The following is a 17645-nucleotide window of genomic DNA, read 5'->3' on the forward strand; positions in this document are numbered from 1 at the left end:
TGACCATGTAAATCAGGAAAATGTGAGAAGTGGTGCTCTGCTGAACTCTTCTTCCCTCATCTGCTCATCCTCTGCATGGAGCATGGCCTGGAGCTGGGATGTTCATTTGAAACCCAGTTTTTGTTCATGATCAGAGCTCTGGGGAGGTCCCTGGGGAAATACAGGTCTGAAGAATCTCCTGGGGCTGCTGCAGCCTCTGTTCCCCAGCTGGGATCCTGGCTTTGTCTCATCTGGAAGAAAGCTGCTTTAAGAAAAAACTTTCTTTTAAAGCTTTTTCCCTTCAGCTCAGGATCCAGGCATTTCTGCAGTTCAGACACTTGAGCTGTTTTCTGCTGACTGAAGGTGGAACAATAGTTTCTGACCATCTGAACCCTCTTTATCTTCCTCTTACTGATTTTGGTTCATTTTTTTTTTTAAATCAAAATACCCATGCATATTTCTTGCTAGGATTCAGCAGAAGCTCTCACAGAGGAATTAACTCAGACAAAGCCCTGAACATTTCAATGTTCCTTATGGCTGAAGTGTTGATAGCAGGTTTAAGTAACCATGGCCTGCTGTTTTCTTCTTTTCTGCTTTTATTTCTTTTTTTATGCAAGTATATTTTCCATCATTTTATGAAGACTCAGCTGTCAACTCAGTTGCAGGAAGAGAAGGATGAGGAAAGTAACCACAGCCAGAGGTAGAGGAGAAGGTTTTAATGCCTTATTTCAACATTTTGGGATTTGGCCACTTGGAGAAAACTGTGGTCAGTTTTTGGGTTATGGGGTGGTCCTGCTTAGCTAAGGCTGAGCCACAGCAACCAGCCCAGCAAATGGGGCTCCTGGCAAGGTCCTGTGGCCAGAAGTCCCTCTTTACTTGTGGCTTGCTTTGACAAACAGTGACAAGTTTATCTGGCCAGGCTCTGCAGCTCTCACATGTCCCCTTGGGACAGGTGGTGTTGGGCTCTTTTTTTGGTTTTTGAGTGGAAGATCTCTGTGAGTCTGGAAGATGAATAGGACTTGACATCATTGTTTATGCTATTTCTGCTTGTTAGTGCCTGTCCCAGATATCCCTGTGTCCTTGGAGGACCAAAAGGAGTCCCAGCCAGCCTTTGGGGCTCTCCCAGCCTAAATTCTTTTAGGATTCTGGAAGTGCACATAGAAGAGATGTGTGAGCCCTTTGTTCTTCATGTCTCTGTCACTCCTGCAAGGCACCCCAAAACCTGCTGATAGCACTGATTTCATCTCCATATTTTTTCTCTTACCCAAGGATTAAGGATGCCCCAATGTCCCTCCCAAGAAAAAGGTCTTCCAAGCAAAGTAAAATGGGATTCTGTAAGAATATGGCAAAGGTACAAGACATCACTGCTGTCATCTGGAAAATTCCTTATCTTCTGTGTCTGTTCTGTGACAGGTGATGTGGGAGTAACCTCTTTATCCTGGAAATTCCTGTTTTCATGGCCAGTGCTAATAGAGTTACTGCCTGGTTTGGTTTTTATGAAGAAGGGGTGCTGGATGCTCTTCCATCTGCCCACAGCTCCTTAGAAAGTCCTCAATCCTTTGGGATCTCAGGCCTGTCTTAACAAATACTCTGGTTTCAGATTTGGGTTTTATGGTAATAACTTAAATCTGTAAGTGCCTTTCTGAGTCCCAGTGTTGGAATAGTTAGTATCCAAGTAATCCTGTAGCAGGTATTAAAAACTGCTCTGTTGTTACCAGCTTACTCAAGATTTTTTGGGATTCTGCCTTGGTTTTTATATAGGCTGGCAGAGCAATACAGCTTTTCAGTGATTTGTTAACAGTAACAAAACTTGCAGTAATGAGTCACATATCTTTGTTTCTGCTGCAGTCATTTAGGGGGAAAATGAGTAATTTAAGTAAATGGTTTTGAGTAGCCTGAAAAATGAAGTCTGACAGTGTCCGATTGGCTGAGCTTGGTAAGGAAGGGCCCAAACCCCAGACCTTTTAGAGGTCAGTTTGCTGCTGAACTTAGACAAGACATTTTTGTTTGGTTTTAAGTCACTTTTATGACAGTCTGTGTCATGATCAGCTGTGTTGTCTCTCAAGGTTTCCTTTACCTGCTGATCCTCTCACTTCAACCTCACCCTGACCCAGCCCCTGTGGGAACAATGATGGGGAATGTCAGGTTTTCCCTTTTTCCTTATGAATTCTGCCTTTTCAGCAGTCCTGTAGTGGATTTTGTGTACTTACACAGTTTTGTCAGTTCTGTATCTATATCCTGGATATCTAGAACTCCTGCTTTAGCTCCAGATTTGCTTTCTCTTCCTTCAGGTGACCCTTACATCTGAAAAGCCAAACCAGTACTTGTGGAATTGCTTCTTCAGTAGGGCAATTAATGACAGGCACAAAAGTTGTGTTCCCTGCTGGTGATTTCCTGGCCTAGCTGCAGGGGAAGGAGAGGAGGATGGGCTGATGGCTAAATACAGAAAGCCTAAAGTGTGCCCCATGAGTGCTCTGTTTATCCCAGAGGATGAGTGATGTGTCACTGTTGTCAGGCCCTGACCAGATAAAAAGTGTGTTGATAACTAATAACCTTTAAACACCTCTGGAGGAAAAGAGGATCTGGATATGGAGGCTGTACCCTCCAGAAGAACTTACTGAAGTCAGAGATGGACAAAGCCATGATGGATTTAGTGCCAGGGAGAGGGGAGTTACCAGGAGACCCTGCAGGCCTACATATTCCTTCTTCTCCATTTCCCTGGAAGGAGTTGAGGGAACAAAGTGAGGCTGATGTCCCTGCCTTTGATGGATAGCCATGAAAGGGTGCTGGGTGACAGAATTGTGTGACATGTCCAGTTAAAAGTGGGATCATCCAAGCAGTGTGAATAGTTTCACATCAGGGAGCTCTGCAGTTAAGGAGGCACAGTCCAGCATACACAGATGGAATCTGGGAATTTCTGGGCAGGCAGTGGAAGTGACTTGGACAGCTCATCCTGTTTTTGACAGCATTCAGAGCTGGCAGCCTGCTTTTCTCTTGGCATGTGAGTGGAAAGGGTCACATGCAGCTTTCAGGTTGACTGCACCATCTCAGGTTTGGGGGAAAAGCTGGCATTCATTTCCTGTCCAGTGTCAGCCAGAGATCTGGGGGGAATTCAGAGTGGAACATTAGTATGGAAAAAAAATCTGAGGCTAGGGATGAGTTAGGAGGCTGTGGTATGTGCAGCTTAAAGGAAGGGCAGAAGGGAGAGATAACTGTCTCAGTAAACACGAGGAGTCACCATAAAGGAGTCTGAGGCAAGTCATTTTCATCAATCAGGAAGAGCAGAGCAGGTAATGAAATGCCTAAGTGTGCACCAGGGAAAGTTTAGTTGAAATCCAAGGCAGGTTGAGTCCCTTTTTCCATGGAACAGGGGAATGCTGGTGGGTGGGGTTTCACTGCCACAGGGGAGTTACCAAAAGCTGGGCTTTGTGCCTCAGTCAGAAGATGCCATAAATGCTGTTCCTGACTGATTCCTCCCTAGTCCAGGTGAGGAAACTTGTGCCAGAGAAATCAAACCCTCCCAGTGCCTCACTCTGAGAGAGTCTGGGGGGTGGTTTTGGGGCCTCAGGATTATAAGAGCATACTGAGCAACTGCATGTCAGCTGTAAAATCACAGAATGCCCTGAGTGGGAAGGGACCCACAGGGATCATGGAGCCCTGCCCAGGACACCCAACAATCCCACCCTGTGCCTGAGAACATTATCCAAACACTCCTGGAGCTCTGGCAGCCTTGGGGCAATGCCCATTCCTTGGGAAGCTGTTCAATGCCTGACTACCCTCTGGGGGAAGAACCTTTGCCCAGTATCCCCTAAACTTCTCCTGCCACAACTTCAGGCTATTCCCTTGGGTCTGTCACTGGTCACCAAAATACCCAGTGATGCAGGAGTGTGCCAGTGAGGCTGGCAGGGTGTGTGTGGCAGTTCATGTGCTGCAGCTGCTTGTGAGCATGGCTGGGACACAGAGGAGCAGCTGTGGAATCCTCTTGTTTGGGGTGGATGCTTCATGGGGCACCCACCTGGGGAGGGAACTGCCTTGCTTGTGTTAGAACCAGGTGACTTGAGTGTGGTTGATGCAGTGGCTGTGCAGGGGAAGCTGTGGAGGGTTTTATTGGAATTTCTATTTACTGCATCATTAGCAGCAGTGGAAGGCTTTGCTCTGTACCAACAGGCTCCTTTGGTTTATGAGGGGTGTGTAAATCCACTGCTGAGCTCCTGCAGTGCCGCAGGGCCTTGTGTGGGACCCCTGCAAATGAAATCCCAGGAGTGCTCTTTGCATTCATTACCTTGGCACAGGAGTGTGTGGAGGTTTGTATCAGAGTCCATAAATTAGGAAATAGGAGCTATTCTGCATAGATGCTCTTGTTGATGTGTGCACAACCAAGTTAGCCAACAGCAGGGAGCAGCAAAAGCTGGTGGGCAAGAGGTTGGGGATGTCTCTGTGTGTTCTTGTAGCAGGTACCTGACCTGTGCCTCCTCCTGCTGCTGGATGAATAAACACTCAGTCCTCCTGCTCTTTCTCCCCTTTCAGGCTCTGAATTCAGAGCTGTTCTGCAGCTCCACACATTGCTGGCTGTGCTGCAGCCCTGGCTTTGCTTCTGCTGATATAGGAGGAACATGGAAGCAGGACCCTTTTCCCTGCTAGGCTGAATTAAACTCTTGCAACCTTGTTCTTCTTGGAGAATTTAACACCAAGGTCAAGCAGAAAACTGTGTGAACTCTTAACAGGCAGTGAGGGAGCTGTATTTCTTAATAAAACTGTGTACAGCAGTTCCATGGAGACTTACATATTGGGATTTTTCAGAGTAATGGCTTCACTCAGGTTCTTGCAGCTCCACTGTCCTGTGTGTTTTCCTGCAGGAGGGTTGGGACTTTGTTCTGCTTCTGAACTTTCCTCTTATTCAGGGAGCATGCAGGACAGAAAAACTGCTGTGTTCCATGGTACCAGGAGCATTGTCAAGGGCAGGGATGGCAGCAACAGAGCCAGGTCTGGAGAGCAGACATGGGAGGAGATTGCTCAGCTCTGCCCCCTCTGCATCCCTTTAATTTATCAACGTGTCCTTTTTCCTTAGCATTACTGATTCCTTTTCTTCAGGTTTCCTTCCTGTCATTCCCTCACTGCACTGAATTTCAAAACCCTGATCTGCTCAGAGCCTGCAGGAAGATCTTTTCATTCATGGGGCTGAAGTTCAGGTGCAGCCATCTTTACATAACCTTTTTTAATTGCTCATTAAAGCAGAACAAGTGGCTGGTGATGGCAATGAATTTTTCCCCCTTGCAGGCAGCAGTGGCTTGCCAAGGTCAATGAAATCTCCAAAGCTTCTCTCCAGCATCAGGTCTGCTGGGATTGCACTGCTGCTGACAGATGGACATTTTTAATCTGGCTGCTACATATTCACTTAGGTAGAGGGGGGAAAGTGTGAACAGGGAGAGCATTTGGAAGATTGGATTTTTCTCATGTGAAAACAGCTCCCATTTCCTTCATTTCTTTATTATTTTAAGGTAAAAAAGAAGCAATGGTCCAGGCTGGGTTTGGCATTTCCTTCTGCCCATTTTCATTCCTCTGACTTTGGCAGCTCTGAACATCTTTAGAGCTGTGTCTTTGGGTGGGTTTTACCAAATAATGCAGTAATTACACCCAGGGGCTCTTTGTAGGCTGTGTCCAGAGCAGGCTGAGCTTCATCTTGCAAAATCCAATGCTTTAGATCCATGTCCACAGAAGAAACCTTTCAGCATAATTATCCCCCCCCCCCAAAAAAAAAGAGTATTTTAAATCTTCAATCTTCCCAAACAAAAAGCCTTTAGAAACTTTTCCCTTTCTTTTCTTCTGGCAGTAATTCAGGGCCTGTGCAAACACTTCAGCTTACTCACAAATACATTAAATTTTTTTGGATGGACGAGGTTGCTGGGATTTAGAGAGATATATAGTGTTCTCCCCTTTCTTTTTCTTCCTGTCATAGTTGTATATGCAACTTGACAAGAGATCCTGGCAGCCTCCTTCTCCAGAACAGTAAACAGAGCCAGTGCTGCAGTAGTTTGCAGATAAATAATGTATTACAGCCTGTCAAATAAAGCTTTGAGCAAATACCACTTTAAAGGGTCATATATTATGAATCTGAATTTTACCCTACAGATCATTATTTCCCAGACCCTTTTGATTCCTTATTATGCACAGAGCAGCTCTGGGAACAGGTCACCTTTTCCCACTACCCCTAAACCTGACAGAATTAGTATTAGCAAGATTTCTCCTGTGGATGGTTTTGTTTAACCTGCAGAAAGAAGCTCAGAGATCATCCCTCAATACTCCTCTCCCCGTCCAAATGTCCTTGAAGATGTATTTCTCTTTGCTGTCTCAATTAGGAATGTGACACACATACATTTATTTATTTAAGATCCTTGCTTTGAGGTTGCAGGGAATACATCATCTGTTTGATTGGTTTTTAGGGGAAACCTTCCTAGAAATTTAGGAGGCTGCTAAAATACAGCTGGATATTTAGCTAATGTGAGTGTTTGAAGAGGATGGGAAGTATATCCTTTTGGCATTGCTTTAGGAAAATCTGAGCTGTGTTTTCATGGTGCTGGCTCCAGTTACAGCTGGGTGTTTCCCTCCTGCACCGATGGGATTTGGTGGATCCCAAATGCTCTCTGTGCCTGTGCCAAGTGCAGGGGCCTGGAGGTTATTTCAGCCATTTTCTTCTTCAGCAAACAAAGCAAGAGACACAAGCCACCAGTGTGTGTCCAGCCCAAAAATGCCAGCTTAGCAAGGAGGGGATAATCAGTTTATCCCACTTTTCCTTGGGAGGTTTTGCCAGGCACTCGTGGTTGTCTGGTGCTGCTGAGCCCTCCCTGGGGTTTTGGTGTCCCCTCCCCAGCTGCAGAGCAGGGGCTGCTCTCTTGTGCCCACTTGGGTCTGGTGGCAGCAATCACAAAACACTGCTCCTCCTTTTTGAAACAGTTTTTTAAACTCCCCTTCTCTGGTTAGAGAGGGTATTTGTTGGATTATGCCCTTTCCTGAGACAGAGATGGGGCAACTGAGAAGTCAGAAATAAAACAATCAATAAATGTTTAAAAAACTTTTCAGTCTTATGTGGAGAGTAAAGCCATACAGATGTTATGATTTGCACCATCACAATTAAAAGCCAACTATTTTCTAATTACAATACATTATAAATATTTCTTAACCTATCAACTTTTACCACAACACTTAAGGTATTTATGCTGTAAATACCTTAAAACAATCATCTAAAATTACCCCTCAGAAGTTCTACTACAATACATCTTTCACAGTTCCATTTCTCCAAAGAATCTAATCTTATTTACAAAACCATCCTTTAAAACTTGTTTCTAATTCCATTTCTCTCTCAACAGTGTCTGTCCTATTCCATGACATTTTAAGTCAGTATTTCTTGTCTCAAAGTTTACATACAAATACATACTATGTGAGCCTTCTGTCAAACTTGGAAAATTCTCTACAAATCCATTTCCCACAGATTGTAGCACTGGAGTTTCAGGTAGAATCTTCCCCTATTAACACTATTGATTATGAAAAATGTATTGAGGAGGAAGGAGAATCAGCTGGGAAGAGAAACCTTCCCCTGAGAAGTGTGTGTGGTACCCAAACTTGGCCTTTTTCTGAGGCCATGGGAGCTGCTTCATTTCCCACTGGTGAGCCTTGCTGGCAGAGGGAGAGATGGAAGGAAACCAGTGTCTGCATTTAGGAACTTCCACCAGGTTTTATTTCTCCACCAGGATCTTTCTTATGGTGGTGTCTCTGAGTTGCTTTGGGCTGGATGCTCCTCAGAGCCTGGGATTTGATTTCCTGCAGGGGAAGATGGATTGAGTTAGTGGAGGAAAAAAACAGTGAAGCAAGGAAGAAAAGATATTATGGGTCTGTTGTTTTATGATGGCTCCTTGTATTGCCTTTCCATAAAGCTGTGCAATTAAGGAGATGTAGAAGCAGGGAAATTGCTTATTTGTCCTCTGCTCTCCTCATGTGAGAAAGCTTTTCTCTCAGAAGGAAGGATTGTGGGGTTGTTTGAATAAATCTGGGAATCTCATCTTATAGAGGAGCAGGAATATGCTCATCCTGTCAGCTTTGGGGGGAGTTTGGGGCTATTTAACATGTGTGTAAGGTTAAGGGTAATCTTTTAAATAACAAAAAAAGTCAGGGAATACCCTGCTGTGTTTTTGGACTGGCTACAGGGACTGGGCCAGCAAAGCTGGTGAAGTCAAGGGCTGCACCCCATTTCTGCTGCTTTCTTCCCCTCCCACAGGATTCCAGAATGGCCTGGGTTGGAAGGGAACTTAAAGTTCATCTCATCCCACCCCTGCCATGTCAGGGACACCTTCCACCATCCCAGGCTGCTCCCAGCCCTGTCCAGCCTGGCCTTGGGCTCTGCCAGGGATCCAGGGGCAGCCCCAGCTGCTCTGGGCACCCTGTGCCAGGGCCTGCCCACCCTGCCAGGGAACAATTCTAATTCCCAATATCCCATCTAAACCTCCCTTATTTTAGTTTGAAGCCATTCCCTCCTGTCCTTTCCCTACAGTTCCTGCTGAGCTGTTCCATAAACACCTCGGATTTCCTTTCACATCACGTTGCCTCTGAATGAATTTCAAAATTCTTTCAAGCCTTTTTACATTTCAAACTAATTTCTTCAGCACCTCGGGTGTCCTGGCCTGCAGAAAGAACCCTGGCCAGCATTCTCTCCCCTTCTCCTTGCCTGGTGCAGATGCAGAATCCACTGCTGGCACCAAGTGGCTGCCGGTGGAAGCTGCTCCGGAGGTTTTGGACTCGCTGGCTGACTGTGGGTGTGATTTTGGCCTGGGGTAGGACCCCCCTGTCCTCTGTTTGTCCTGGTGGGATGTTGGGAGCAGGAGCTGCTCCAGCCCCTTCTGGATAATGCCAGGTGAGCTCTGCTTTGGCTCTGCTTTCCCTTCTTTAAGATCCATAAAGGGCAAAAGGCTGTCACAGGACTTGGTAGCTGTAGTAAACCCCGGTGTGCTGTGCCCTGCAGCCCCTCCCTGGAGGGTGTGGGGTTATTTCCCCCCCAGTGAACAGAACAATAACCTGTACAGTATCATCCTGTGCCTGAGGGCAGATAATTGTGATTTCCTGCGAATGGGCACTATTTTTCCTGCTTTTTCAAATACCCAGAGGATTTTAACACTTAACACTGTTTGTAGGCTGTGTATTGAGTACTGAAAGACAAATTCCTGTAGGTTTTACACCCTCCTTCATCTCCTAGTGCTGAGTTGTGTTAGGCTAGAAGACATTCCAGAGGGTAGATGAGCATGGATGTACCTCTGCTCCCAGGAAAGGGGGTGTCAGTGGTACCTGGGGATTTTCTTTCATCAGAAATCAATAAGTCTCCACTCACAAATCCTTTGGAGCCCAGTTTCTTTATGGATAAACACAATCTCTGACACAGCAGAAAAAAATAAACATAATTTCTTCCCTGAAATTAAATGACATGGCCTGCTTATCCCTTCTGTAATTAATTTAAATGCATCTGACAGCAGCTTGGAGGGAAGATTTGAACTTTCTTTATCCCTCACTGTGATGCTGTTGCTTTTACTCAGTTCAGTGGTGCTTCTGTTGGAATTTGGGAATGGATGTGGACCAGCTCTCACTTCCCAGCCCCTTTCTGGGCTGACCTGGCTGTACATGACAGTGGGCATCTGAGTGTCCTTGTCTAATGTTAGAAATGTTCATTTTAAAATGAGATAAATAATAAGCAGCATAAATTCCATAGTTTCCAGGCTTTTATTTTTTATTGTTTCTTGTGAATAGCTGTGTGGTGTATCAGTAGAAAAATGAAGATGAAAAGTATTTAATTTTTCCTTCCTGGTCTTTTTTGCATCTGGTAGTGCAAAACTGACCACAATCTAAAAGTTTAGCTCCAAAAAACCCACAAGGAGCTGGTTCTTTATTTGCCCAATCTGCAGGGAGCTGTGCTTGCTTGTGTTACCCCATGGGGCTGATCCTGAGTGCAGGGCAGGGGGAGAGGGAGTGATGGGCTTTAGACACCAACTTGAGATTTTCTAAGCATAGTCACCACTTAGGAGGTTGAGCTGAGCTATTTGGACACATTTCCTAGCCTTTCATTAAAGATTCTACCTAAAGCTCTGCTAAAACCTGGGGTATTTTAAGGCTGTTGGTAGAAAAATGCTGATTTGTGTCTTTGGGGATGAAATTAGGAATATTACAGCAGAAGAAAGCTTCAAAAGCGGCACTGATGGAAAATTTTTGTGTCCCAGGGGCATTTTCTTTGCATTCTTCAGGCATGGCAGAAACTACTACTTCTGCTTTTTAATGAAGAACATTTCCAAAAATGAGTTTTCCCTCTCCTTTCCCCAGCACAGGAGAGGCCCATGTTTTGCATCCTGAGTGATCCCCAAAGCCTGTATAGATGACAGTAAAAATCACCATTTTCCCCCAAAACTGTGTGGGCCACTCAGGTGAAAGCACAAGGGGCTGAGGAGCAGAATTTCTCCATTTGAGATCTGCCTCCTGCCAAAGTCACCCATACAAATCCCTCCAGCCTTGGTGCTCCACTTATCAGGAATCCCTTGGTTTCCCACTGGGAAAAGCAGCCAAAATCTGGTTGATGTGGTAATAATTAAATTTTCATTAGCACTGAAGAGCAGCTAAGGCTGGAATGGACAACTCAGCAGGCAGCAGAATGTCAGTCACTGGTACCAAGTTGTTTCCCATGAGTTAAAAAATTAATTTTGTTGTTAAATGTCATCTTCTGGCTTGTGATCAGCTGGAGTGTTGGTGGTGTGTTTCCTGGTGAATTTGGAGGGATATAATCTATCCCAAGTGCTGAGATCTGTGAAGCTGGGTGAAGCCTGATGTTGATGCTGGTAGATTCACAGAGGAGGGGGAAGAGGAAAGGATTATTCAGAGCCCATTATTCAGAGCTGGTGCTCCCAGCCAGCACCTTCCCAAGCTGGGCAATGGCTCTTCCCTCCTCCCCTGCAGTGCAAGCTGGGAGACAAACCACTGCAGGAGAGATGGATTAGTGGGGAAAACCTTCTCTGCCCTTCTCAAAAGGGCTTTTTGCAAGTTCTGCAGGGGCCTCACAGCAGCATTTGTAAGAGTCAGGGACTGGAAGGGGCTGAGGATGAGGAGAACTTGGGGAAGGTGAAGTCTGGAGACATCCATGAAGCTTCCCTTGCTGGGACACTGGTACCTTTGCAGGACTTCTCTTTGGTTTATTAACCACTGTTCCTGTTTAGAGCAGCCACTCATTAGCCCAGTCCTGTGGGATAAAGCTGGGAGGGATTTCTGAGTTCTTTTTTCTTCCTTTTTTCTTCTTTCTTTTCCCTGGGGATTTTTTCTTTCCAGATCACAGCTGCACGTTATCAATTTCTTCAGGGAGCTCCTGACCTCAACAGGTGGCCTCACACTGGGGCACCATTAAATGTTGGGGTTTGGTGGGTTTGTTTTGGTTTTGGTTTGGTTTTTTAGGGTTTTTTGTTTGGTTTTTTTACTTTTGTTAAGGTTGGGATTGAAGTGCTTGGGATGATATTTCGTATTTAGATTCAGATGTTTATTATTTTTATATATATTATAAGTTGTGAGTTTTATAGTATTTTATTAATAAGTTATAAAATGTTTATTTTTATGTAAGTTTTTTTAAGGTTAAACTACTTAATTAAGAAATGAAACTTAAATTATTTTTACTTTTATTTTAATAACTAATTACTTGAAGTCCACAATGCAGAATTTTTTGTTTAATTATAAAATATTACTTAAACGTATGAAGAAGAAGGTAAAGAAAAGCAACTAGCTACTGTCTTAAAACTTTTATTTTGTCTCATATATTGTTATATTTTAAAATTCTAAACTCTAAGTTTTCTACTCTGTGATATTACACACTTCTAATTAAACTACACACTCATAATCTTTGTGCTATCAATCAATTTGGGAAGCTTTCTCCATGGCCTCAGGTCAAATGAAAACTCACCTGAAAGGTGCCTGTGCTCAGCTGGGGCTGGGCTCTTTCTCCAGGCAGCACTGACAGAACCAGAGGACACAGCCTCAAGCTGTGCCAAGGGAAATATAGGTTGGATATTAGGAAAATGTTTTTTACAGAGAGGGTGATAAAGAACTGCCCAGAGAGGTGGTGGAGTCACCACCCCTGGATGTGTTTAAAAACAGCCTGGATGTGGCACTGGGTGCCAGGGTTTGGTTCAGGTGTTGGGGCTGGGTTGGACTCGATGATCTTGGAGGTCTCTTCCAACCTTGTGACTCTGGGAATTCTGGGAATTCTGTGAAATGCAGTGTTCTCTTGGGGGTTAGACTCTGTTAGTACAGAAAGTCTAAAATTCTCAGCATCCAGGACTCCAACAGAGGCTTCTCCCAAGAGCTGTCCAAGGAATTGCACATAGGGCGAATGTGGAGAGACAATCCCGGGGAAAGCAAATCCTGGAGCACATCAACACTTCTCATTCACCAGAGTTTCCTGCAATATTAATTCTTTATGGTGCCTTTTTCATGCCTCCCACCTGAGGTGGAGCTTTGTGCTGCTCCTGGTTTTCACCTCCCCGTTCCCTTCCCTCGCAGTTTGAGCGGCACGACCCGGTGGAGGGGCGGATCACGGAGCGGCAGTTCGGGAGCATGCTGCTGGCCTACAGCGGGGTGCAGTCCAAGAAGCTCACTGTCATGCTCAAGCAGCTCAAGAAGCACTTCCAGGATGGAGAGGTCAGTGGCATTCGTGGAAAATTTGGGAAAATTCCTCCCAGCCCCAGGTTGGGCTGAGAAATGAGTTAAGCAATCCCCTGTCCTCTTTGGAAAAGCGTCCGCTCCATGCTGAGCTGTGGGGGAGAGAGGGAAGAGCTGGGAGTGCAGTGGTTGGTGTCCAGTGCAGCCTGTAGGTTTGTTCCTTATGAAAATAGATGCTGTAATTTTAAAAATTCAATTTGCTGAATGGTACCTTGGGTCTGGAGCCAGGACAAACACCGAAGCCGTGCTCCCAGTTCCTGGCTCGACCTTGGATTCGTTAACTTCTGTGAACAGGCAGTTTATTATTTAGTTATTAACTTCTGGAGAAAATTACTCACAATTTAGAGAGGAGTAAGTTTGCAGATCCTACACTCATTAATTCAGGGAGAGTCCTTGGAATAAGATATCCATACCACAAGATGTGCTTTATCAGGTAAGGCAAGTATGGGCTGAGAAATTATTGAGCATTAGAATTTTACATCTGCCCCTGTAATGGATGTTCTTTTATTAAGCCAGAATGTTCTTTTATTAACTGGGATATAAACAAGCAATTCATCAAAGTGAGAATGGATGGAAAGTCTTTGGCTGGCTGTTTTAGGGCTGCTTTCTTCTAACATCAGAACCAGAGTTTATTTCTTTACTGGTTTAGGTGCCAAGTGTGTTATAAAACACAAGTTCTGACCAGGGTCTGCAGCTCTTTTTGTTCCTGAATGGGATTCCTACATTAACAGGAATAATTTGATTTCTCCAGGAAAAAGTGCTTAAATGCAATGTGTGTCTAATAGAAAAATATCAGCTCTGCTTTTGAAGTTTGCAAATTGTTGATTCTTTTGCTGTGATTTTTGGATTTATATATATATGTAGATATATGTGTGTGTGTGTGTGTATAGATATTACTGAACAGTAGCTGGCTGTGTGAGAAAAGAGGCAAAGGAATTTATTTTGGAAGGTTTCCTACAGCAGATGTTTTCTTCCTTTCATGTGTAAGCCAAGACCCTGACATCTGTGCCAGAGGAAGAACTTCTTGTTCTTACCTTACTCCTCATCCCCAAATCAGCCAGATTGTCTTTCTATTTACAGCCAGCCAGATTCGGAGCAAATCTTTATCTTCCTTTATTCCAAGGACTTTCAAGGAGAGAAAATGAGCAATAGGACAAAAAAAAATATTTGTAAGGAACAGAAATGGTGAAAAATTCATGATTGCTTACACTGGTGAGGGTGAAATGCCCAGAACTGTCCCAGACTCACCCAGCAAGGCTTTCCCTTGGAAGTGCAGTTCTTTTGAGAGAGCTGTCTTATGGAATCTGCCAAACCTTGTCTTCTTTGTCTGATGCAATTACCTTGACTGTGCAAGGCAACCCTGGCAGCCTCCAAAACAATAAAACTCTGGGTTTAATCTAATCTTTAGCTGTTTTCCAAGGCTTTTATTCTTCATTCCTGCTTTTGAGAGTGATAAGTTTTCTTCTATTAACTGCTAATCTGCTTTCATTATTTTTTTTCCTTGAGGAAAAATCCCATTTTACCCTGGGTAGGTAAACTTTGCCTATTCAGCAGAGCTGCCACACTCTGTTTTGTCTAACATTGCTTATGAGTGTCCACCCCAAGCTGTACTTACACAGCTGCTTTTCTCCTGCTAAGAAGGACCTGAATCATCAGCAATATTCACAAGCAATGTATTGTTTGGTTTATGCCCCCCTAACTGCTGGAAAACCAAGCTGTCTCTTCAGAAACCAGTGATTCATGTCATCTCCCACATGTGCTTCAAGGGCTGGCTGGGGTTTTAGCAGGGGGTGGCAGTAAGGTGGAATTCCTGGCTGGATCTGGATTCCCAGGTGAACAGTCCTCATTTTTGCAGGAGATGTTTGAGCTGTTGTGTTACAAGCAGGTGAGTGCTTCTGGAATCTCCCTGTTTATGTTTTGTGAGGATTACTTGGGTGATGAAGGGATTCAGCTGATTATGAATAACAGCTGGAGCTACAAATGCCTTGAAAGATGTGATCATTCATCTGTTGACTTGCCTGAGGCTGTCCCAATCTCTGATTTTTTTTTTTATTTTGGTAGCTGGAACAGAGTTAATGTTTATGCCAGCCTCACCTATAGGATTCCTCAAAAAATATAAAATTTCATAATATTGATGGTATTCTTGCTACAGACATTCAGTGGTTTTGTCCCTGTGAATGCCACAATTTGTAGGATACACTTGTGTCACTGGTTTTGGTTTTTTCAGCTGGTGAAAGGACCACAAAGGCCAAGTTGGGTGGAGCTGGGAGCATCCTGGGATAGTGGAAGGTGTCCCTGCCTATGAGATGGGCTTTGAGGTCCCTTCCCAGCCAAACCATTGCAGGATTCCAAACAGGGCTCCATTTTGCACAGACAGCAGTGCTGCTTGGCCTTGGCAAATTTTGGGAATCCCAGGAAATACAAGGTTTATGGCTCTTTGCTTAGAACACTGCAACCCCCAGATGTCCCAGACAGAGCAGGCAGATCACAGCACAGATCTTCTGCTGGCCTGGAAGTGGCCACACTTGGTTCCTCCAGGCTTTCCACACTCCCTGTGCCCTGCTCTGGCAGGGAGGCATCATGATAATTGCAAAGATGTTTTCTCTTGTAGAACCATTGTACAAAACAGGGGGATCTTTGCGTTGCTTCCTGCAGAAGTACCTGATTTATTGGATTATTTTTTCCCTAGGACAGTATTTAATTTAATTCTGCTGTGCATCCTAGTGTTCCCCTCAGGAAGAGGAGCAGGCAGACATTCAAGGAAAGCTCCCTGCAGAGTCACCAGGGATTTCTCTCTTCACTCAGCTCTGTTGTCCACATGTGCTCTCCCATTTTGCCATCTCATCCTTTTTGGCCCAGATCCATGAGTCCAGGGCTGACAAAGCTGCTGTTGCATGTGTCAGTGCACACACAGATCATCACTGCAGGGCCACGTACTCCCTTACAGCAAAGATAGGAACAAGCCCCAAATGTCTGTATGGAAAGACCTTAAAAATGTTCTTTTTCTTTCAAAAGATTGGTGGCTTCTTCCCTGATTAGAAGTTGTTTGAGCAGAGTTACAGCAGATTGTGTAAATTCATATTTGACAGTACCTGCTGAACACGTCCAGGTCCTGGAGCTGGGCTGTGTTCTGCAGTTTGGATTTTTAATATCTTGCTCTATTAATCTGTCGTGCCAGGCAGGATAGGAGGAGCCTGGACCTGAACTCTCTTGACAAGCTGATTTATGTGTCCCAGAGAGGGAGTCTGAGTGGTTATTACTGTGGTGATGATTCACCTCCTCCCTTGGCTCCCTGCCATGGCTTTGCTGGAGTTGGAGGCTCCAGCTCCTGTCCCAGTGATGCTTCAGGTTTAGCTTTTATATTTCACATTCTGTGCTGCTTTAGTGTGTGGGTCTGAGCTCCACATTAAGGGATGGTGAGCTCTGTGCACAGAGCAGGGAGACAAAACAATTCCTGCTCCAGCTGGGGACCAAGGACAAATGATCCAAATCTCAGGCCCAAGAGCACAAACACCGTGGGCTGGAGAGAGAAAAACAAGGATGGGACTGCATGGGCTAAAGCTGGAATGGGACAATGAACTGCAAGATGCAAATGGAGCAGAACTGATCAAAGGGAGAGACCCCGGGAGCAGTCGTGCATTTTGTGACCATTTTGGTTCATCTTGGGTTCATTTTGTGCCCATTTTGGTTCATCCTGGGTGCAGCCCTGGTTGGGCTCTTGTGCTGCCCAAGGTGGATCCATTGAGGAGATCCTTTTAATAAATCCCTGCTTTATTCTTTAGCTCTGTCTGGCCTCTGTTCTAGGGCAGCCTTCTCAAGGCATCCCCAGCAGTGCTGTGGTGGTGCTGCAGCTGCACAGAGTGGTAAAATCAGGTGCAGTGTAACCAGGTGGGGTTCAGAGCTGTGCTCATCAGCAGTTCTCCTCCTGGGGATCTCAGGATGTTTTTCCATGACTGTCCCAGAGTGTGGCTGTCACTGAGCACATGCTTACCTGGCCCAGGTGTGTGGAGCAGACAGGGATCCTGTCTCCAGCAGCAAAGCAAACTGGGACACTTCTGTGCTTTAGTGTCACCTTCTGCCACACTGGGTAAGACCTGAATTCCCCCAGGGATCCCTGGATCTCTTGGGAGAGACCTTACAGTGCATGGGCTTGTTGAGTTTTTAATCTTTTTTTGTTGTTAGGGTTGGGATTAAATGTGTGAGATGGTATTTCTTGTTTGGATTCATATGTTTATTAGTTCTTATCTGTATTACAGTCTCATAAACCCTGAGTTCTACAGCAAGCACTTTACTAACAAATTACAAAATGGAGATGTATCTCTCTCTACAAGGTCTTTTAAAGATAAACTGTTTAATTAAGAAATGACACTTAAATTATTTTTACTTTTAACTCAATAACTACTTTGACTTGCAATGCAGACTTTTTTATCTAACTACACAACATTACCTAAACTCATGAAGAAGTTGAAGAAGGACTAGCTTCTGCTCTAAAATTTTTATCTTGCTTTATATATATTACTGTATTTTAAAATATTAAGCTCTAAGTTTTTTACTATGTGATATTACACACTTTTATTCAAACTACACACCTATAATCTTAGGTTTATCATTTAATTTTGGAAACCTTTTCTATGGCTTCAGGTTAAATGTAATGTTTTCTTGGAGGTCAGTGTCTGCCAGCACAGAAAGTCTGAAATTCTCAGTAACCAGGAAAAGTTACTGAGAATATCAATATATCAAAATATCAAATCAAAATATCAAACATGGACTGTTTGATATTGCCATTGCAAGTGTGCAGGCTTCAAATCAATTTATCAATGCACCTGTTTGCAGTGGTCTCCTACATCTGAGGTCTGCTCACCTGGAAATGGTTTTCAATCCCTTTCCTTTGTGGGACTGGTGGGGCCAGGAGGGGAACAAAAGTACAGGTCACAACCCAA

At 44.5% G+C, this 17645-nt stretch overlaps 1 protein-coding gene across 3 annotated transcripts in view; it reads left to right on the forward strand.

Moving 5' to 3' along the window:
- The window catches only part of MICU1 (mitochondrial calcium uptake 1), a 94009-nt gene that overhangs the window by 67404 nt on the left and 8960 nt on the right, over positions 1–17645 (forward strand). For all 3 annotated transcript variants that reach the window (XM_066554447.1, XM_066554445.1, XM_066554446.1), the window contains one exon: positions 12547–12684. In XM_066554447.1, the coding sequence (XP_066410544.1) occupies positions 12547–12684 (138 nt within the window). The remainder of the gene's footprint in view (positions 1–12546; positions 12685–17645) is intronic.

Source organism: Molothrus aeneus, chromosome 8, assembly GCF_037042795.1.
Source record: "Molothrus aeneus isolate 106 chromosome 8, BPBGC_Maene_1.0, whole genome shotgun sequence".
Classification (NCBI taxonomy): domain Eukaryota; kingdom Metazoa; phylum Chordata; class Aves; order Passeriformes; family Icteridae; genus Molothrus; species Molothrus aeneus.